We start from the raw sequence: 18,169 nt of genomic DNA, 5'->3' as shown, positions 1-18,169 counted from the left end.
TAACAGAAAAAATGGAAATATTATGGTGATGATCCTCGAATCAGTAGAACTGTGACCCGTGAAGACTTCTTGGATGTACTATATGATATCCATTATATTCTTATCAAGGCTACCTATGGAAATATCATGAGACAAAGCAGGTAAACTGTAATGAATATAAGTTAATTTCTTATTCTAGAGTCTATAAGAGAGATCAGTAAGACATCAGACAAGAAAGATTTAAAAGTTTGGTTTGGGAGTGTGATGATAGAAGACTAGTCAAGGATGGTGTCCAGGTCATCTGGTGGAAATTACTGCCATTCCCCCCAAAAGGGAAACAGAATCAGAAGCAAGATTAAGGGGAAAAATTGAATTGATCTCTGACATGGTGAATTTTAGATGTCAGGCAGAAGTTCAGGAGAAGGTGTCCTACAGGGTAGAGAGAATTCACTGCTGTGCTATAAATAGGTTGCAAGATTGCTGAGAAGGTATCCTCCTTCAACCGTCAGGGGAACCAGGCAGGGCCAAGTTGGTCCTGTCTCTCCCAACCATATGCATTCTCACCTGTTCACCCCAGTGCGCCATACTATATTGCCATTTTCCCTGTGCCTTATGATGTGAAAAGACTGGGAATCACATTGAATAGGAAAGTACACGGAACAAGAACAAGAATGAATGTCATGAAAGCCAAAGGATGAGAATACTATAAGGGAGTAGGTATGGTTTTTTCGTATGACCCAAAGAGGACAATTAAAAGGAGGCTGTTTGAAACTGGCACCTCGGATCACACTGGTGACATTCATAATACCAGTTTTAGTGAAGTTCTGGGGCAGAAATAGTCTCAAGGTTTTGAGGAATGAATGGGATGCAATGAACCTAATATTATGAATGTAGACTATTGTTCTCCATGAACAAAATCATAAAAAGGGAGGAATGAGGTCGTGTCAAAAGTCAAGGGAGGATTGTTTAATCAGAGAGAGAAGTAAGCATGTTTATATACCATGGAGCTGGGGAAGGGGAGGAATTAGTAGCAAGATATAAATTTTAAAATGATAGAATAAAGAGAAAATAAACAATGAAGAAGCCAGGATTCTTCAACATCATGAGTATACATGAGTATACTTGAGGTCATGTGCCTCAAGTATAAGGGAAAACTTATCTAATGAGATAAAATGAGGAACTGCACAGATGTAGCTAAATGTATGCCATGGAGGCAGAAAGTTGAGTTGAGTTCATACACATAGTCTCAACTTCTCTGGCATATTAGCTTCTCTGTTGTGTCTATAAGAATATGAAATCAATAGATGTTTAAAAATAATCTTATATAACAAAATAGTAGATCAGTGCAGGACAACAAAAGAAAACAAAATTATGAACCCTCTCATTGACAAACCAATGAATATCAAAATACCATGTTTCACTTCGTCCCAGCATGGACTTAACATATACTACCATGGACTTATATATACTACTACGTAAAATAGATAGCTAGTGGGAAGCAGCCGCATAGCACAGGGAGATCAGCTCGGTGCTCTGTGACCACCTAGAGGGGTGGGATAGGGAGGGTGGGAGGGAGATACAAGAGGGAGGCGACATGGGGATATATGTATATGTATAGCTGATTCACTTTGTTATAAAGCAGAAAAGCACCAGTGTAAAGCAATTATACTCCAATAAAGATGTTTAAAAAAATAAAATTAAAAATAAAGAAAAGAAAAGAAAATACCTTAAAAAAATACCATGTTTCAAATGTTTACACTGTTAAACATGTAGCAGAAAATCCTTTCTTTGTTGCAGAAGATCCATATTGCTCTTCTGATTGTACCAAAAGTAGGGACCAAATCAAGGACCAAAATTTACTTTTAAGCCTATATTGTTTTGATTTTTTTTTCATATTTCTCATTTCTAACAGGAGATTCTTTGTTTTGTTTTTTATAGTAGGTCCTTGTTGGTTATCTATTTTAAATAATAGCAGTGTGTACATGTCAATCCCAAATCCCAATTATGAAGTAATTTAAAAAAACATATACCAAAATATCTTGTCAGTTATATTGTTAATTATTTTAGAATTTCAAATGTAACTTAGATGACAGAAGCCAAAGCAGGTTTGCATGTCCTAGAAGACAGCAGGTGACTTTGTGAGTGTGAAAATATGTTATTTTGAAATTGTTCTATGCTTCAGTAAAAAAGTTTGGTCATACGCAGAACATTTTGTTAGTGGATCTGGTAGAAACAGTGTTGTCATGCATTTTTCATTACACTTTCTTTGCCTCTCTCACACCGATTCCACCTTTCTTTGCTGTAAGGTTGCTTTTTTTCCCCGTAAGTCTCTTTCTCTTATCACTTTATTTCATATAGCTCACTAAATAATATCCTTTGGCTTAGGAGTTCCTTTTTTTAAACACTAGAGTAAGTAAATACTTCACTTTTTCTAGGCTCAATAAAAACTAGAGTGAACATCTAGTAACGATAAAAACAAATAAAGCAGTGTATCAGCACTTGATTTTGTAAGACAGTGGAATTTTGACAAAGGTCAGAGATATGTTTGAGTCTTCCTCTCAAAGCAGTTAACACATAACGCTGCATCTTTATTCAGTTACAAATTTAAATAGTCTCAGAAGCAGAGAGTTTGTTATACATGTGGTTTGAGGTTCTGACTTTGTACATATTACAATGCTGAAATTTTCTTTTTTCTTTGCTTTTGTCCTGTCTTACATTTATTTGAAGAACTTAACGACTTTGTTTTTCAGTATTCATTTAAATAGATGCCTGAGTTTGGCCAAATCCCTGATTCAAGCAAAACAGTTCCTCTCTGATTCCCTGAGGAAAAATAATGATGTGTTGCAGAAATGTCTGTTGCTAACACCATTCAGGTTTCACTTGGTTTTTAAATACTCACTAGTCTGTTGTGTGCATTGCACGTGCCAGAGAAGGGAAGGTGATGCTAGAAACTCCTCAGGTTATAAAATACCATGAGGTACTAGCAGAGATGACTTTGCAACAAACACCGAGTTACCTTCCTACTCCGTCAGAGAACCCAGAGTCTTTCTTGTAGGAGGGGAGTGGTTTATTTACAGATCACAACTGCTGTGCGTCCTATAATGAGGGGAGCATGAAATCTGAATTTTAACTGAACATGTGTTTCATAAAGGCTGGCTGGTCTTCAGATTGTAGATTACAATGGGAGCCAAGTCAGAATGCGCCTTCATAATTCAGTGTCAATAAAACCTACCTATGCTTGTTATAAAGTTTATGATTCAAGCTCCTTAAGCTCTTAGAGGTGTGTTTTATTGAAGCAAAACTATTCATTGTCTCGTTTAAAAGTTTATTTGAAAAAAAAAAAAAAAAGTTTATTTGCAGAACATTTCATGTTACCAGTTAGTCATGAAATAGTGTGAGTTTATGGACTGTGTATATTTTTTAATGTATAATTTCAAATTATTACAAAGGGTATCAACATTTTTATTGTGAATAATTTTTTTCAATTATGAGGACCTTTCCGCCAATAGGAAGGGTGGGTTAAGTTACTTGAAGGATTTATTCAATAAAGTTAACAAAAGACTAATTTGAGAGGTTCTTTATCCTCAGAAAGTTATCAATATTACTAGCTTATGCTCAGTCGTTTCCTAGATGGTTTTCTAATGTTCTTGAAAGGACGTTCAGAGATTCAAGAGCAAGAAATTGGGACTGGTTGCAAATTAAAAGCAATTTCACTAGTAACGACTGGAGATTTTCCAACAGGGAATGACCTTGGATTGTCTGTTTGAAAGAATGAAAATGTCTAACTAATTGGCCATGTCTACCTGAAGCCACTCACATTTTTAAAAGTGGGAGGAAAACTCTTTATAATAACTTCTCAATAGGACATCAGACATCTAATTTCCTAAACGCTTTATGATTTATGTGAATATTTTGCTAATGTGTAATCTCACCCTTTGAGGAAGCGAAGATGCTGAAATAAAATGTGGCACACGGAGCCCCTAGAATTTAGCAGCTTCAAAACAATAGAACAAGTTTGTGGTTGTTGACAAAACCTTGAGAAGACCCTTCTTTCAGGATTGAGTGTTTGCTGGGTAAGCTTAATTTACTGGTACCCCCATCTAAGAATTTGCTCGCTGTTCCAGGATTTCTGAAATCTCAATGGAGGTAGCTGAACCAGGACGCATCACAGCAATGACTCCTCCAGCTCACTTGATAGAAAGATGTGATTGTCCCCCGGGCTATTCTGGCTTGTCCTGTGAGGTAAGCTGGATCCAACTAACCTTCTCAAGTCCCACTCAACCAGCCAAATGGAAATACTCCCAGGACCACCTTTACCACAGTCAATTTTACTTTCAGGCATACCCTCAACCTATTTTATCTGATCTTCCACTCACAGTATGAGACGCAGTAAGAAGAGGATGATGTTATTGCTCCCTAGAAGTAGGAATCACAACTCAAGGGAAATATCTAATAAAAATTAAAAGATTTGTAAAAATATGAAACAGTCAGGAAATAAGAATGTTTTCTTAAGGCCCCTTTATTGTATCTGATCTGTTTTCTTGGCACCTTTTCTGAACAGAGACATTTAAACTGCAGTGATTATGAGACAAGATTGTATTGGGATTTGAAAGATTGTTTTTATATAGAACATGACAAAACTTAGGCAGCAAATATCAGACTGTTCCCTTTAACATAGGCTTCTCAGAAGGACATAAATTGTTCCAATAGTGCCACTGTCACTCAGTCATTATATTTTTAAAACTGCATTTTTTACTTTCTAGTATATTCCTTTGACTATCTTCAGAATCGGTAAATTTTCTAGATCTTTATTTTGTGGAACCAATTTAAATTTTACAAATATTAAATCTTAATAGGAAGAATATGATCTAGGGAGAGGAGGAATTGCTGAAAAAGTCACCTGGATTTGAATCTCTACTTCATCATATACTAAGACTGAGACCTTGTGCAGCTTGTAAACCTGCTTAAGCTTCAGCTGGTAAATCTCCAAGCCCCTCAGATTGGTTGGTGGCCACTACATACTAGTTAGATATTTTTAATATCTCCCGTACCCACAGCCCAAGAATCACATGAAGGCTAAGTGAACTAGAACTTAAGCGCTTATCACAGTGCCTGGTAGTAGCCATAATAATAATAACCAAAGTCAATATGGTTAATAATATTATTAATGGAATAAGTAGTTATAGATCTAACTATTGATTTATTTATAAATATAGTTGACCCTTGAGCAACATGAGTTTGAACTGCCTGGGTCCACTTATATATGAATTTTTTTCAGTAAATATGCAATGGACCCTCCACGGGTTTCCAGTCCACAGATCCAACCAACTGCAGATCAAAAATTCCATCCATGGTTGGTTGAATCCACTAATGCCATACCAGCGGATATGAGAGCGCCGACTCTGGGGCTTAAGCATTGACAGAGACTCATGGAACTAATCTTCTGGCCGATAATGAGGGAGGACTGTAATTTTGTATATCTTTTGTAAATAGGATTTGAGAAGTTTTATTAAGTATGGCTCACAAGGCAGGTGAAGTACACTAAAAAACGATGAATATAAATCTCTTGAGAGGTGGCATGGCACAATGAAAAGAAAAAAGGAGTTTGCTCTCGGTGAATCCTCCCTAGCTTCTCCACTTGAACAGGACATTTGCTCTTAGTTGCTGAACTTTGGGGTTTTCATACCCATAGAATCATCATGAGGATTAATTTAAATGAAATCATACATATAAAAGCTCCTTTGCAAATTGAAATGTCATTCAACTTAGTTGCCATTGTATGAATTCCACACAGGTCAGAAAACAAATTTCCTAAGAATAACTGCAAATATCTGTGAAATATCCTTGGAATAATTTTATAGTTTTGTGACTACTCTGAACAGCAATATTTATTTGAATGTGTATATTTTGATCTAATAAATGACCAAATAATCCATCTCATTATTAAATCATAACTCGTTCATACACATGTATACATTTGTACATATACCAGTAAGTATATATATTGTACCTATATGCACAACCCAATATGTGTGAAATATATATATGCACACACATTGTAGATGTGAAAAATGAGGCAGTGACAGAGGCACATACAAAATATGCTACCTTTCCAATGAGCATGAAAAAGATGAAAGATAGAATTTGAGATTTTTCTAGACAAGAGGTGGAATTTTATTTATCCCAGGGAGTGTTTGGCTGTACTGCTGTCTCACTGTGTAACCTTGGTCAATACCTTAATTGCTGTAGGCCTTAGTTATTATATAGTTATCCAATCTATAAAATTACAGGTTGGGTTTTGAAGTTCTAACATTCTCTAATTCTGCAATGTTATTTTGTTATACAAGATATTAAGTAGTCAAAATTGACCTTAGATATCTTGAAGAGAAAGTTACTACAGCTATATTTTTCTGCATTTATTTAAAGAGTACTCTTCACTTATGAACCAAAATATTAGCAGATTATCAGATTATTTTAATGCAATCTACCTTCCATTCCAGATTTGAAATGTTAAAATTCATCTTATTATGACCACCAGGCTTTTTAAATAGTATATTCTAAAACATACTTTCCCATTAATTTTAGTAATTTTCCATCATTATATGAAAATATAAATTAGCCAATACAAATACAAATAAAGCCAATGATATATGAAGAAAATCAAGAAAAACTAGAAACACATACAAACTATTATCTGCATTGGTGGCTTCACCTATGTCCTGTGAATTTCACTTAAGCTCCTGTTAACAGACAATAATTACAGTAATATCTTAGAGGAGAGATTAGGGGATAAAGACCTATCTCTTATAATAAGCTACCTGAGGTTTTCTCCACAACCCATTGCCTCTAATCCATTATACATCTTATTTATAATTCGTCTTGAATCTAAAGTGTAATTACTCAGGCATAAAATCTAATCATCAAAGCAAGAACTAAGGACAGTTTTGAAATAATACATCCCATTCTAGTAACATATGCTTTGGGTCATGAATACGCAAAGCAATACCTTTACAATATTTTCACCAAATGTAAGGTATTCTAGAGACATTTGCATTTACAAGCTACTCATTTCATGTTTTTATCCAGAAATGTGGTTGCAAAGAAACAAAATTAAGTGTTGGTTACCATTGTAAATATAGCCAGTTGTGAAGACACTTAGCCTTGCCTATTACCTGTAAGGTTATAACACTGTAGCCCTGTTCATTAAAAATTTCAGTTCTAGAAATGCTTACTTATTATAATTTATGATTTGAAGTAGAGACTAGGTTACCTTTAGAAGTCAAATAACACAATTTCCTCACCACATTTGTTGGTGTGGAGCCGTTGAGCTTACCATACTTTACCTAAGCTACTCCTCACTGTTGTCTCGGTTAACATTGTTGCCTAAACTGACCTAAACTCAGGTTAGGTTGTAGGTAGAAATGGAAACTATTCAATGCTGAATATGTGGTTCTCTGCAATAAGATCATGGAAGTCATAAATTCAGGTGATCTCCTAATGATATTTTGCTCATTTCATCTTGTTTCCCCTTTCCATCATGTTTTATTAGGGCTTCTGGCTCACAGTTGAATGGCTAGTGTGTACTGGATCACCACTCACAAGCTGTCAATTGGCTATCAACAATAATTTTTTAAATCCTCAAACAAAAATCCTCAAACAGTACCTATTATCAACTCATAAAACTCAAAAGACAAAATAGCGAGACTAGACATTTTTTCTTACACATGCACATTTCTAGGGATGCTCTTTACCACTTCAGTTGCACATGGAAGACCCAAAGACTCTTTTCATATACATTAAAATATTAAAGAACATGGTATGGGTAAGTGGCATACATTGTAATTTTGTTTCCCAATGCAGTGTTGCCTTTGTTTTCAGTGTATTCTCGATGACTATATCTAAAAAATTATCTGGAATAGAGGCACCCATATTGATTTATTGTATTTCAAGCACTACACACACATCATCTCATTTAATCCTCACAACCCTATTAAAAAAACACACAAAACTGACCATTTATTGAGTGCTTACTGTATGCTGCACAATGTCAAGTGCATTCCCTAATACACTTACACCAACATCATTAAGCACATTATAATTCCCATTTTATGGGTGAGGAAATGGAAGCTCAGGCAGGTTAGGAAACCTGCCCTTTATCACACAGTTGGAAAACAGCAATCTGAACCTACCTAAGTCTGTTTCAAAAAACCTAGCTACATTAATACTCAACTAGTAAGTTATACAACATCCTTACATTCCACGTGAGGAAGCTGCAGCCCACAGTATTTAAAACGTGCATAAGTCATATGTAGTAAGTGGTGAAACAGGAATTAAACCTAGGATTGTCTGATTGCAAAACCCATGTAAAGATACAAGACAGTGTTTTTACTGGCAACAGCACAAGTATCTATTATTTTTTTAATGGTTAAACTCTGCGTTATGTAACCCGGCACCTGGAGTGTGTTGCCTCTTTACTCTCTTTGTCTCCCATTCCCTTCTTTCCTCCCTCCCACATTTTTGTGCAATTTGATTCTAACATTATGATGGGGTACCATATTATGAAAACAAATTAAAGATGGAAGGAGAGCAGAAGAAAATTGAGCTCTGAATAATTTCAGCACACGGCAAGAAGAGAACTTTGGAAAAGTTTGAGTTAGGAAAAAAAAAATGGATAAGATTAGGACAGTGTTTATGTACTTGCTTTTCTGTAATTCTTTATTTTGTTCCAGAAAGAATTTTAGATGGGACTTTAAAAAGTAGCTATTATCTTTCCTCTTTTTTGCCCAACTCAAATATAATCATTCTCATGAATTTTGCCCCAGTTGACTGACAAGAAAAACGTCTGATTTTGAAAAATAGCCTCAAATATTTGAAAAATGGAAAAAATAAATACAGGGTCCATGAAAGGAGGAGATTAAAGAGAAATAAATATGTCTCATTCCTTTACAGTGTGTTTGAAGTTTCTAATTCTTGTGTTGCAAAATAGTCTTTCTTTTTTTTTTTTTTCTAACTCAGAAGTTTATAAGGACACAAAATTTATCTAGAGTGTTAGAACTGTAGAAACTTCAGAAATCAACTGAGTTAATACATCTGCTCATTTGTGGGATGAGGAAACCACGTCTCAACGACACCAAACGACTTGCGTGTATCCCTCAGGAAAAACTAACTAGTAAAATCAAGGCTTCCTTATTCATTGATGTTATAGTACCAGAGTCTGTACGCCCTTCAAAGACACACATTCCCAGCAGGGAATGAGGAGTGTGCCAGTGACTCTCAATCCTGGCTGCTTATTAGACCCTCCTGGGAGTTTTACAACACACCCTGGCCCTAGTCTCCACCAATTATATAGACTCTCTGGGGGCAGAGCCAGGTATCCGTATTTAAAGCTCCTCAGACGATTCTATGTGCAGCCAGGGTTGAGAATCACATAGACAGGCCTAAAAGCTTCCACACAGAGCTTGACTTGGAGCCCAGACTTTTACCCGCACTGGAGTGCTTTTCTACTTTGTCCTACTCTTTCCAGAGAAGAGCCATAGTAATAAGAGAAACTGGGTGTAAACTTTACCTGCGGTGCTCACCTTCAGATTTCAGTCCATAACATTGAATTTCTTATGATTCCTCAATGAAAAGTACCATTTCTTAATGTTATTCTTCTTCTAAGACTTTTTTTAAACTTTTGTTTGATATAAAAAGTAGAGCTAGGAACTCTCAATTTGTGTGATTTTTAAAGACACACACACACACATACATACACACACACACACACACACATACACACACACACCTCAAGCAAATATACCAGTAAAATAACAATAATTATATAGGTATCCAGCGATGAAATCTATATAAAGAAAATCCAATTTTATTCTACAGTCAGCACACACCAGGACTGGAACAACCCATACTAGGTAAAATTTTTAAACACACCTTGGATTGTTTCTTCAGTTATGCTTAAATGAATTCCTCAGCCATAATTTCCAGGCCTTATTTGGTAACAATGGCAAAAATGAACCTTTATTTTCAAGAATATGAATAAACTTATTAAAATATCTTAGGTCCACTATAAGACAAATAGGACTCAAAATATTTTGAATACTATTCCCAGTTTTATCAGCTTGCTCAAATCCAGGATATTATTAAATCTCATTAGAATTTCTTATAGGCTGAGATAAAAGCAGAGAGACTCTTAAATGCTTAACTGAAGTGCTCTCACATTATCCAAATCAAAACAAACAAGGAGAGTGCTGACTGTTGATCGTTTTTCTTCTAAGGAGCCTCTACATACTCCACTCTGGATGACCTAGTCCAGAACCAAAAGGATGCAAAGGCAGTAAGAAGTTCTTAATTCACTTTTTTCCCCTGCTTATTCAGCAATCACTTTTCTCATCAATGGGAGCAAAATATCCTGTGAAAAAATTTTTACATAGCTAATATCCCTTTATAATCTTCAGTGGAATCTGGAAAACTAACTCCTATCTCTTACTCATAAATCAAACAATGGCTAATAAATGCAGCAGCTTTGCACACTGAGAGATCTGAGCCCAAAACACAAGACTGTTCTCATTCCCTCTTCAGAGCTCTGGGCTTTCTTTCAAAGAGCCAGAGATGTTTCTTGATACATTTACATAATAAACCCAAATGAAGATGGAAGTCTTGATTTTGCATATGTCAGCTTTGCTAGCGGTTTCCTGTTTGCTCTCAGATTTTTATTGCAAAATGAAAAAACTAGATCAAGGAAAGATACATTTTATTGGTGGCCTAATATTCCCAAGACATGTAGAGCTTTTATTATTTTGAATTTCTTACTTTTATAGTCTTCTAATTATACCGATATAAATAACATGACCGTGACACTTTTTTATTTATTTAATGTTTTTCTGAGTCTCATTGGACATTTCCTAGTTACCCATCAAGCACAGTGGAAGCAGATTTTAGGTTGTCAAGGACACTGGAATTCTCTCTTTAGTCCATATGACAATTTTATTTAGAAACAAACTTTTGTTTCAAGAAAAAGAAGACTATTTGAAGTTTGTCCAGGCTGAGTGGTATTTGCAAATGACAGCTTTCCTTTGCTAAAGTCTGATGACACAGACACTGCTTGTATACTCTATGGACCAGGCAGAATACACATTAGGAATCAAAAGTGACATTCATTGCTTCTAAGTGGTGTTGCCTTTACTGCTGATGAGGGGAAAGAAATCCTTCTTTTTAACTAGTGAAGAACCCAAGTGTTACTAAAGAAAGATTTCCAAGTTGGCTGTCCTAATTGGCTTCGTTTTCTTTCAGGCATGCATGCCAGGATTTTATCGACTGCGTTCTGAGCCAGGTGGCCGTACCCCTGGACCAGCCCTGGGCACCTGTGTTCCATGTCAGTGTCATGGACACAGCAGCCTGTGTGACCCTGAAACCTCCATATGCCAGGTATTCATCTGAGCCTTTCTTGAACAAAGCCCGTGTGCTCATTTCTCTTTACACATATTCATATACTGAGTGCAGAGGTCAGCTAACCTGCAGGGGACTTAACGTGTGTGTGTGTGTGTGTGTGTGTGTGTGAAACAAAACGTGGGAAAAAAATACATTTACCATATTATGCATTTTTTAAAGTAATTAAAAAGTTACAACTGGAAAAACCACTGCTCATGTCAAGAAATAGTATATTATTATCAACAGCATCGTAGACAAATACCAGACAACACAACGATTTATTTAAAAATCACATGAGGGTTTTTTTCTGATTTTAAATAAAAATAAGCTCTTCGTAAGACATTTGGAAATCATAGAAAAGTGTTAAGGAAAAAAATAAAAGTCACCCAAAATTGAACATGAACATTTAATATTTTATGTGTTTCCCACCAATTTTATGTATGTGTTTATAAAGAAGATTTATATGACACCATAGGTGTAGTTTTATGTTCTGCATTTTAAAAAATGTACATATCGTGAGCATATTATGTTGTTAAATAGTCTCTAAAATCTTTACTATCTTTGATTTGATATCCCATAATTTAACCATTTCTTTAAAACAGTTTACTGCTCTTATTTTTTTGTTGTTGTTATTACATTCCTGCTAACACCCTACTCTGTCACCCCTGGAACAATCAGGACTGTGGAGAAATTCAGGTTTCCTGTGTCACCACTTAGGGTCCCCAGACTCTAGTCCCCAGGCAACTCCGGGTGTTTCCTCTGCTGAACTCATTTCCCACCTCTCCTCGTCTCCTGAAGCTCTTTCATGGAGCTTTGTGGAACTCATGACCAGACATCAGCAAAATCCCCTACGTAATCTCCCTCTTCTTTTGAGGTCCTCTTTATTTGCTCAAACTGAAACCTGGTTTCCCAACACACTACTCCCCTGGCAGCGGTCTCAAGTGGAAGCCGCTGTTTTTTCTCACACTCTTCATTTCCCTGAGCCTGAGGGCGGGGCTGTGGCCCTGCTCCTCGCTGCCACTTTCAGGTCATCCTTGTTTTCTCTTCTGTAACAACACCTAGCTTTGAATCTCAGGTCTCCATCCATTTGCCCACTACACCTGCTTGTTGAAGCCATTTACTAACCCTCAGGTCGCCCACCTCATTCCTTGAAGATTTTTCCTTTGTATCATTGCCGTTCACTGTAGCACCACTCCTATCATAATTCCTGGTGATTTTGATGCCCATAAAATGGACTCTTCCCATGTCTTGTCCTCACTCCATGAGCCTGTCTGAGAACTTGTCATTACCAAGAACTGAGTGCCTCTATAGTCTCAATGTCAACTATCCTCTCTTTGACCACCATTTCTTTTCTTTCCAGTTCACTTCTTCTTAGTACTTCAGTGTCAACATTTTGTCTCGTCATCGACGCTCACATTTTTATCATTCCTTATGTTTCTCATGCCCTCACTTTCTTAACCAGCTTAATATTCATGACCCTTTTTTTTTTTCTGGCTGCGTTGGATCTTCGTTGCTGTGCACAGACTTTCTCTAGTTGCGGCAAGTGCAGGCTTCTCGTTGCGGTGGCTTCTCTCGTTGCGGAGCACGGGCTCTAGGTGCGCGGGCTTCAGTAGATGCAGCACACAGGTTCAGTAGTTGCAGCTTGTGGGCTCTAGAGCACAGGCTCAGTAGTTATGGTGCATGGGCTTAGTTGCTCTGCGGCATGTGGGATCTTCCTGGACCAGGGATCGAACCCGTGTCCCCTGCATTGGCAGACGGATTCTTAAGCACTGCACCACCAGGGAAGTCCCATGACCCTTCTTTAATATCACTGCTTTGTAATGTTCATTTCTCTTATTACCACTCTTTTACTTATGTTTACTCAGTGAATTCCAACTCCGGTTAAATCCTACTCCTCCAATACCTGTGCCTTCTAATCTGAAAGTGGCTTTGGAAAATAGTCGACTATGCTGACTAGTCTCACCGTATGTTCACTATCACTCACTTCAAAGGGAACCTTTATTCTGCTCTTCCATCATGCCACGTTTCTCCAGTCCAGTGCCTCTCTCACATTCCTACGTGATAATTTCCTACCTTCTCATCCCTCTTCAAATCCCAAACCGTTCCCAGACCCATTTCCATCCTTACTTTCAGTTGATGGCCTTGTTTCTTCTTATTTCACTGAGAAATTAAAAACAATCAGAAGAGAACTAACCCAAGCTCCCACTAACACATGCACCTACCTTTCTTCATCTGTGTGCAATGACTGGTTTTTCCACCAATTTGGATGAACTGTTCTTGTTTGTAGAAAAGACCAACTCTACCACCTATGCTCTAGATCCCAGCCCTCCCTCCCACTCAAGGACATCACTCTGGCCATGCCTATTCTCCCCTCCCTTCTGAATCACTTTTTGGTACTTCTTCTATCATAAAAAACATAAATAAACCAACAAATAAATAAATCTCTCTTGACTCCACTTCCCCTCTTGATTTTTACCACTTCATTCCTCTCCTTTCACATAGAGAAGAGTTTATACTCTTGTCTACAATTTCTCTCCTCCCATTCTCCCTTGAACTACTAAAATCAGGCTTTTCCTCCACCACGATATGCGTACCAACTACTAGTGTTCCGCTCTTCACTGTACTTGATTCATCAGCAGCATTTGCTCCTCTGAAGCAGCCATTTCTCTCGAAGCTTTTGTTCAGTTTGCTTTTCTGGACATGACAGTCTAGGGTTTTTCAAGCTACATGGCTGCTCCTTCTCAGTCCTCTTTGCTGTTTTCTCCTCATTACCTGAAATCAATATACTGGTATTCTTAGGATTCAATCCTTGGAGCAATTTGCTTGTCTGACTACACTCATTCTCATGGTGATCTCACCCAGGCAATGACTTTCAATATCTATACTGAGATCTCACAATATTTACCATTATTTCTATGATGAAATTTTAGATCCAACTCTTTAGTCTTTCCAGAATTTATTATAATGTGGGGAGATAATTTTCCTTCAATATGTTACTTTAAAGGAACATTTATTTGTTAATATTTCCTTTTCTCCTTGACACATCATGGTATCTGAATATATACACATCTGTTTTGTTCATTTTAAGATATATTTAAAGAATCATCTATTCTTTTCTGCTTACGTTTTATTTCCTATCGTAATGTTCTGATTACCTTCATTTTATAGTACACTATAAATTCTGGTAAAGCAAGACCCTGTACTACTCTCCTTTTCCTAATTTTCTTAACTTGATGTACTTATATATTCTTCCAAATGACATTTTGATTCACTATTTTAATCTCTTCCCCAAAAAATATTACTGGAATTTTTATTGAAAATGCATTAAAGCTGTTTGTAAAGAATTGCTATCTTTACACTATTCAGCTATCCTCCCTAAACCCAGGAATGATACTCTTCTCTATTCAAACATTTTATGTCTCACAGTTTTTAATATTATCCATATGGGCTATGCATTTGTTAACGTTAAAATTATTGCCATTTATCTTACATTTTCTTTTTAATGGTGAGCATTACATTTTTTTGTTTCAGTGTATTTATTAACTGGTCATTACTGGTAAATATTGACAAAATATATTTTTTACATGTGTTTGATATCCAGCCACTTTTTTTCTACTTCTAGAAGTTTCTTGCTTGATTCTTACAGTTATTTTTATATTTACAACAATAATATTTGCAATAGCTATAATTGTGTCTTCCTTGCCAGAGCTATATCTAGTATAATAATTTCATTTTTTGCATTGATTAAGTCTCCCAAAAAATGTTAAATAGGAGGGTAGTCAGCTTCCTATCTTATTGCTGATTTTAATACGAAAGCCTCAGGTCTTTCACCGCGAACTATGATGCTGGTGATTAGTTTAAGGTAAATATTTTTTATCATGTTAAGAAAACTTCTTTTTATTCCTGACTTCTTAAAGATACCTTCTTTCAATCAAGGCAGAGTATGGAAATTTATCATATGCATATTTGTGAGGACTGGAGTGGAGGTGAAGGTCTTACCCATCCTTAAATTCTTGAAATAATCATGATTTGGTTTAAGTGTAGCATTTTTTTCACCAGTCTACTGGCTTGTAAAATTCAATAGATAATTTCAGGAATGTGGTTAACTTATGCATTCTTAAGTGGGAATTAAATGCATTTTTCTTTCTTATGCAATCGTCGCTGGAATTTTTAATAGTAATGTCACTCCATATGAATAATTTAGAAGCATTCACAAAATATACAGTTTACTTTCATTTTTATTTAGGATAAAAATTTGCTGTCATTATATTGTCCTGTTTTGACCAATAGGCTATTATATCTATTTTTGTGCCTTAAGGATCCTTATTAGAGGTCTATTTTCTGAGATATCCCTAGATGAAGTAAAAAATAAATACATAGGTGCATCACACATGCACAGCTAGTATAAATTGCTGTGCTCTGAATTTTTATATTTTCCTTCAGGGAACTTATAACTTCTGAATTTGGACAACTTTGTTTATCTTTGAAACAGCCCCATGAGGCAAATAGAAAATAGCTATTATTACTCCGATGCTATAACTGAGGCAACTGAAGCATACTGATTTCTTTACTATTTGTACTGTGTTTCCCAGTTTAATATCATATCCACTACGCAGTGCAATGCCCTCTATGTTGGTATAGTGGTTATAAGCATGACTCTGATCAGACTGCCTTGATTCAAATCCTGGCTTCATCCCTTTTGGGCTGTGTGGGCCTAGTCAATTTATTTAGCCTCAGTGGTGTCTTAATTTCCTCATTTATAAAATGAAGATAAGAATAGTACCTACTCAGAGTTTTTCTATGGATTCAGTGAAATACTAGATAAAAGGCTTAGAACATTAATTAGCTTGTGATAAGCTCTATAGTGGAAGTGATAGCTATGATGATTGGTGATGATAAAGATGATCATTACCATACATGTTAGCCACTATTTATAGTCTAAGAACCAATCAGATGATAAATAATCAAAAATGAATGTAAAAACCACCATTATATCCAGCGCTATGCTAGATTTTCTCACTTTTTCTTCTTTTTTCTTTATTCCTTTCTTCAAAAATAAGGGGTAGAGAAGAAACGAAACTATAGAAAACTTCACAGGCTAGGCATTTCAACTGTTAAATAAAACCCACATCATTTTGTAACTATTCTCTTCATAATTCCTCATGACACTTACAAGAGAGCTGTTGCTTCTTTGTAGGTGCTAATAAATCCTACACGTAGGCATGTGATTACCGATAGCTCAGTGACCATTACCCCTTAAGGAAAATTTTCTTCAAAATGGAGGAGTAAAACCTACATGATATTGAACCCCAAGCCAGAAGGGGGAGAAGAGGTAGGTGAATTAATACTAATCAGTACACACATACACAATCACATAGGTAGATAGATAGATAGAGTTTTCAGAGTTTATATAACACACACATCTATGCCTATATTTATTTATAAACATATATATTCTCATTTAATTATCACTATAGCTCTATAGTCAATATTATTTCTCCTATATTTTACGTGGGAAAATTGAAGTCCCAGCTAGTGCAAATAACTTCTCAAGACCAAATACTTTGTGGAAATATTATTTTCACTCTATCACAATTCTTATTTTAAAATGAAAAGGATAAAATAAATCTCTATCATTGATCTGCCCTGTTGTCTGTAACATTGTCAGTATCTGTGGTTAATCAATTAGCTATATCCTCAGTAAATAATCTCATAGCTATAATCTACTGTATATGAGGTGTTTTATAAACCTTATCTTATTTAATCTATCTGACCTCTTACCAAGATAGGAATTATTAGCATTTCATTATAACTCTGAAAATTAATCCTAAAAAAATTTAACTTACAGTGCCTTGGCTAAAAAGCATTAGACTCGGGTTTCAAATCCACTGCAAAATGGTACCTGGAGATTGTGAGAGAGAGTAATCACACTTTTAGCTGATTAAATGAGTTTGATTTGAAGGTCCAGGTGAATTATACCCTAGAATACTGATGGAATCTGCAGTGTGATTAAGAGCCATATATGAAAAATATTTGCAAAATCATGAAAATATGAAATTTGTCACAGGATGGAAAGCAGTGAAATGTCATTCCAAGTTTTTGTTTTGTGTGTTTTTTTTTTTTTTTTGCGGTACGCGGGCCTCCCACTGTTGTGACCTCTCCAGTTGCAGAGCACACAGTCTCAGCAGCCATGGCTCACGGGCCTAGCCGTTCCATGGCATGTGGGATCTTCCCGGACCGGGGCGCGAACCCGTGTCCCCTGCATCGGCAGGCGGACTCTCAATCACTGCACTACCAGGGAAGCCCCACTCCAGGTTTTATAAAGGAAAGTATTGTAGAATATGAGAAACAGATTGATTTCGATCTCCAGTGAAACATAAACAGTGCCTATTAGGAATCAGAATAGGTTCCCTCAAAACAAAACATATCAAACTAATTGCTAGAGTTACTATGTATATAATATCTGAGACTCTAGATCCCTGAATCTCAGTGTAATTTCAAATTCATCAGACAGTGTGATAAATCATATGTCAAATTTAGTAAAAATGGTAACAGCTACCATGTGTCCAACCTTATATATGTACCAGAACCAGGGCTTGCCACTGTAGATAGATCTTTTCTCATTTATTCTTACAGTAAATTTATGAGACAGACAGGATTATTCCTTCTAATACAGTTGATGAACTGATGCTGAGAGAAATTGTATAATTTGCTTAAGTCATAAGCCTATAAGGGTTAAATCTATGGTTCAAACTCTGGTTTGTTT

The 18,169-nt window shown here is 36.1% G+C and overlaps 1 protein-coding gene across 2 annotated transcripts in view; it reads left to right on the top strand.

Moving 5' to 3' along the window:
- Window positions 1–18,169, top strand: part of LAMA2 (laminin subunit alpha 2) — a 447,101-nt gene that overhangs the window by 258,109 nt on the left and 170,823 nt on the right. For both annotated transcript variants that reach the window (XM_027086788.1, XM_027086780.1), the window contains exons 26-28: window positions 7–140; window positions 4,104–4,221; window positions 11,266–11,400. In XM_027086788.1, the coding sequence (XP_026942589.1) occupies window positions 7–140; window positions 4,104–4,221; window positions 11,266–11,400 (387 nt within the window). The remainder of the gene's footprint in view (window positions 1–6; window positions 141–4,103; window positions 4,222–11,265; window positions 11,401–18,169) is intronic.

The sequence above is a fragment of the Aethalodelphis obliquidens genome, unplaced genomic scaffold (genome assembly GCF_003676395.1).
Source record: "Aethalodelphis obliquidens isolate GAN/ISIS:26980383/991018 unplaced genomic scaffold, ASM367639v1 scaffold3, whole genome shotgun sequence".
NCBI lineage: Eukaryota > Metazoa > Chordata > Mammalia > Artiodactyla > Delphinidae > Aethalodelphis > Aethalodelphis obliquidens.
The sequence above is the reverse complement of the archived record's forward strand: the minus strand, read 5'-3'. Positions and strand labels throughout refer to the sequence as shown.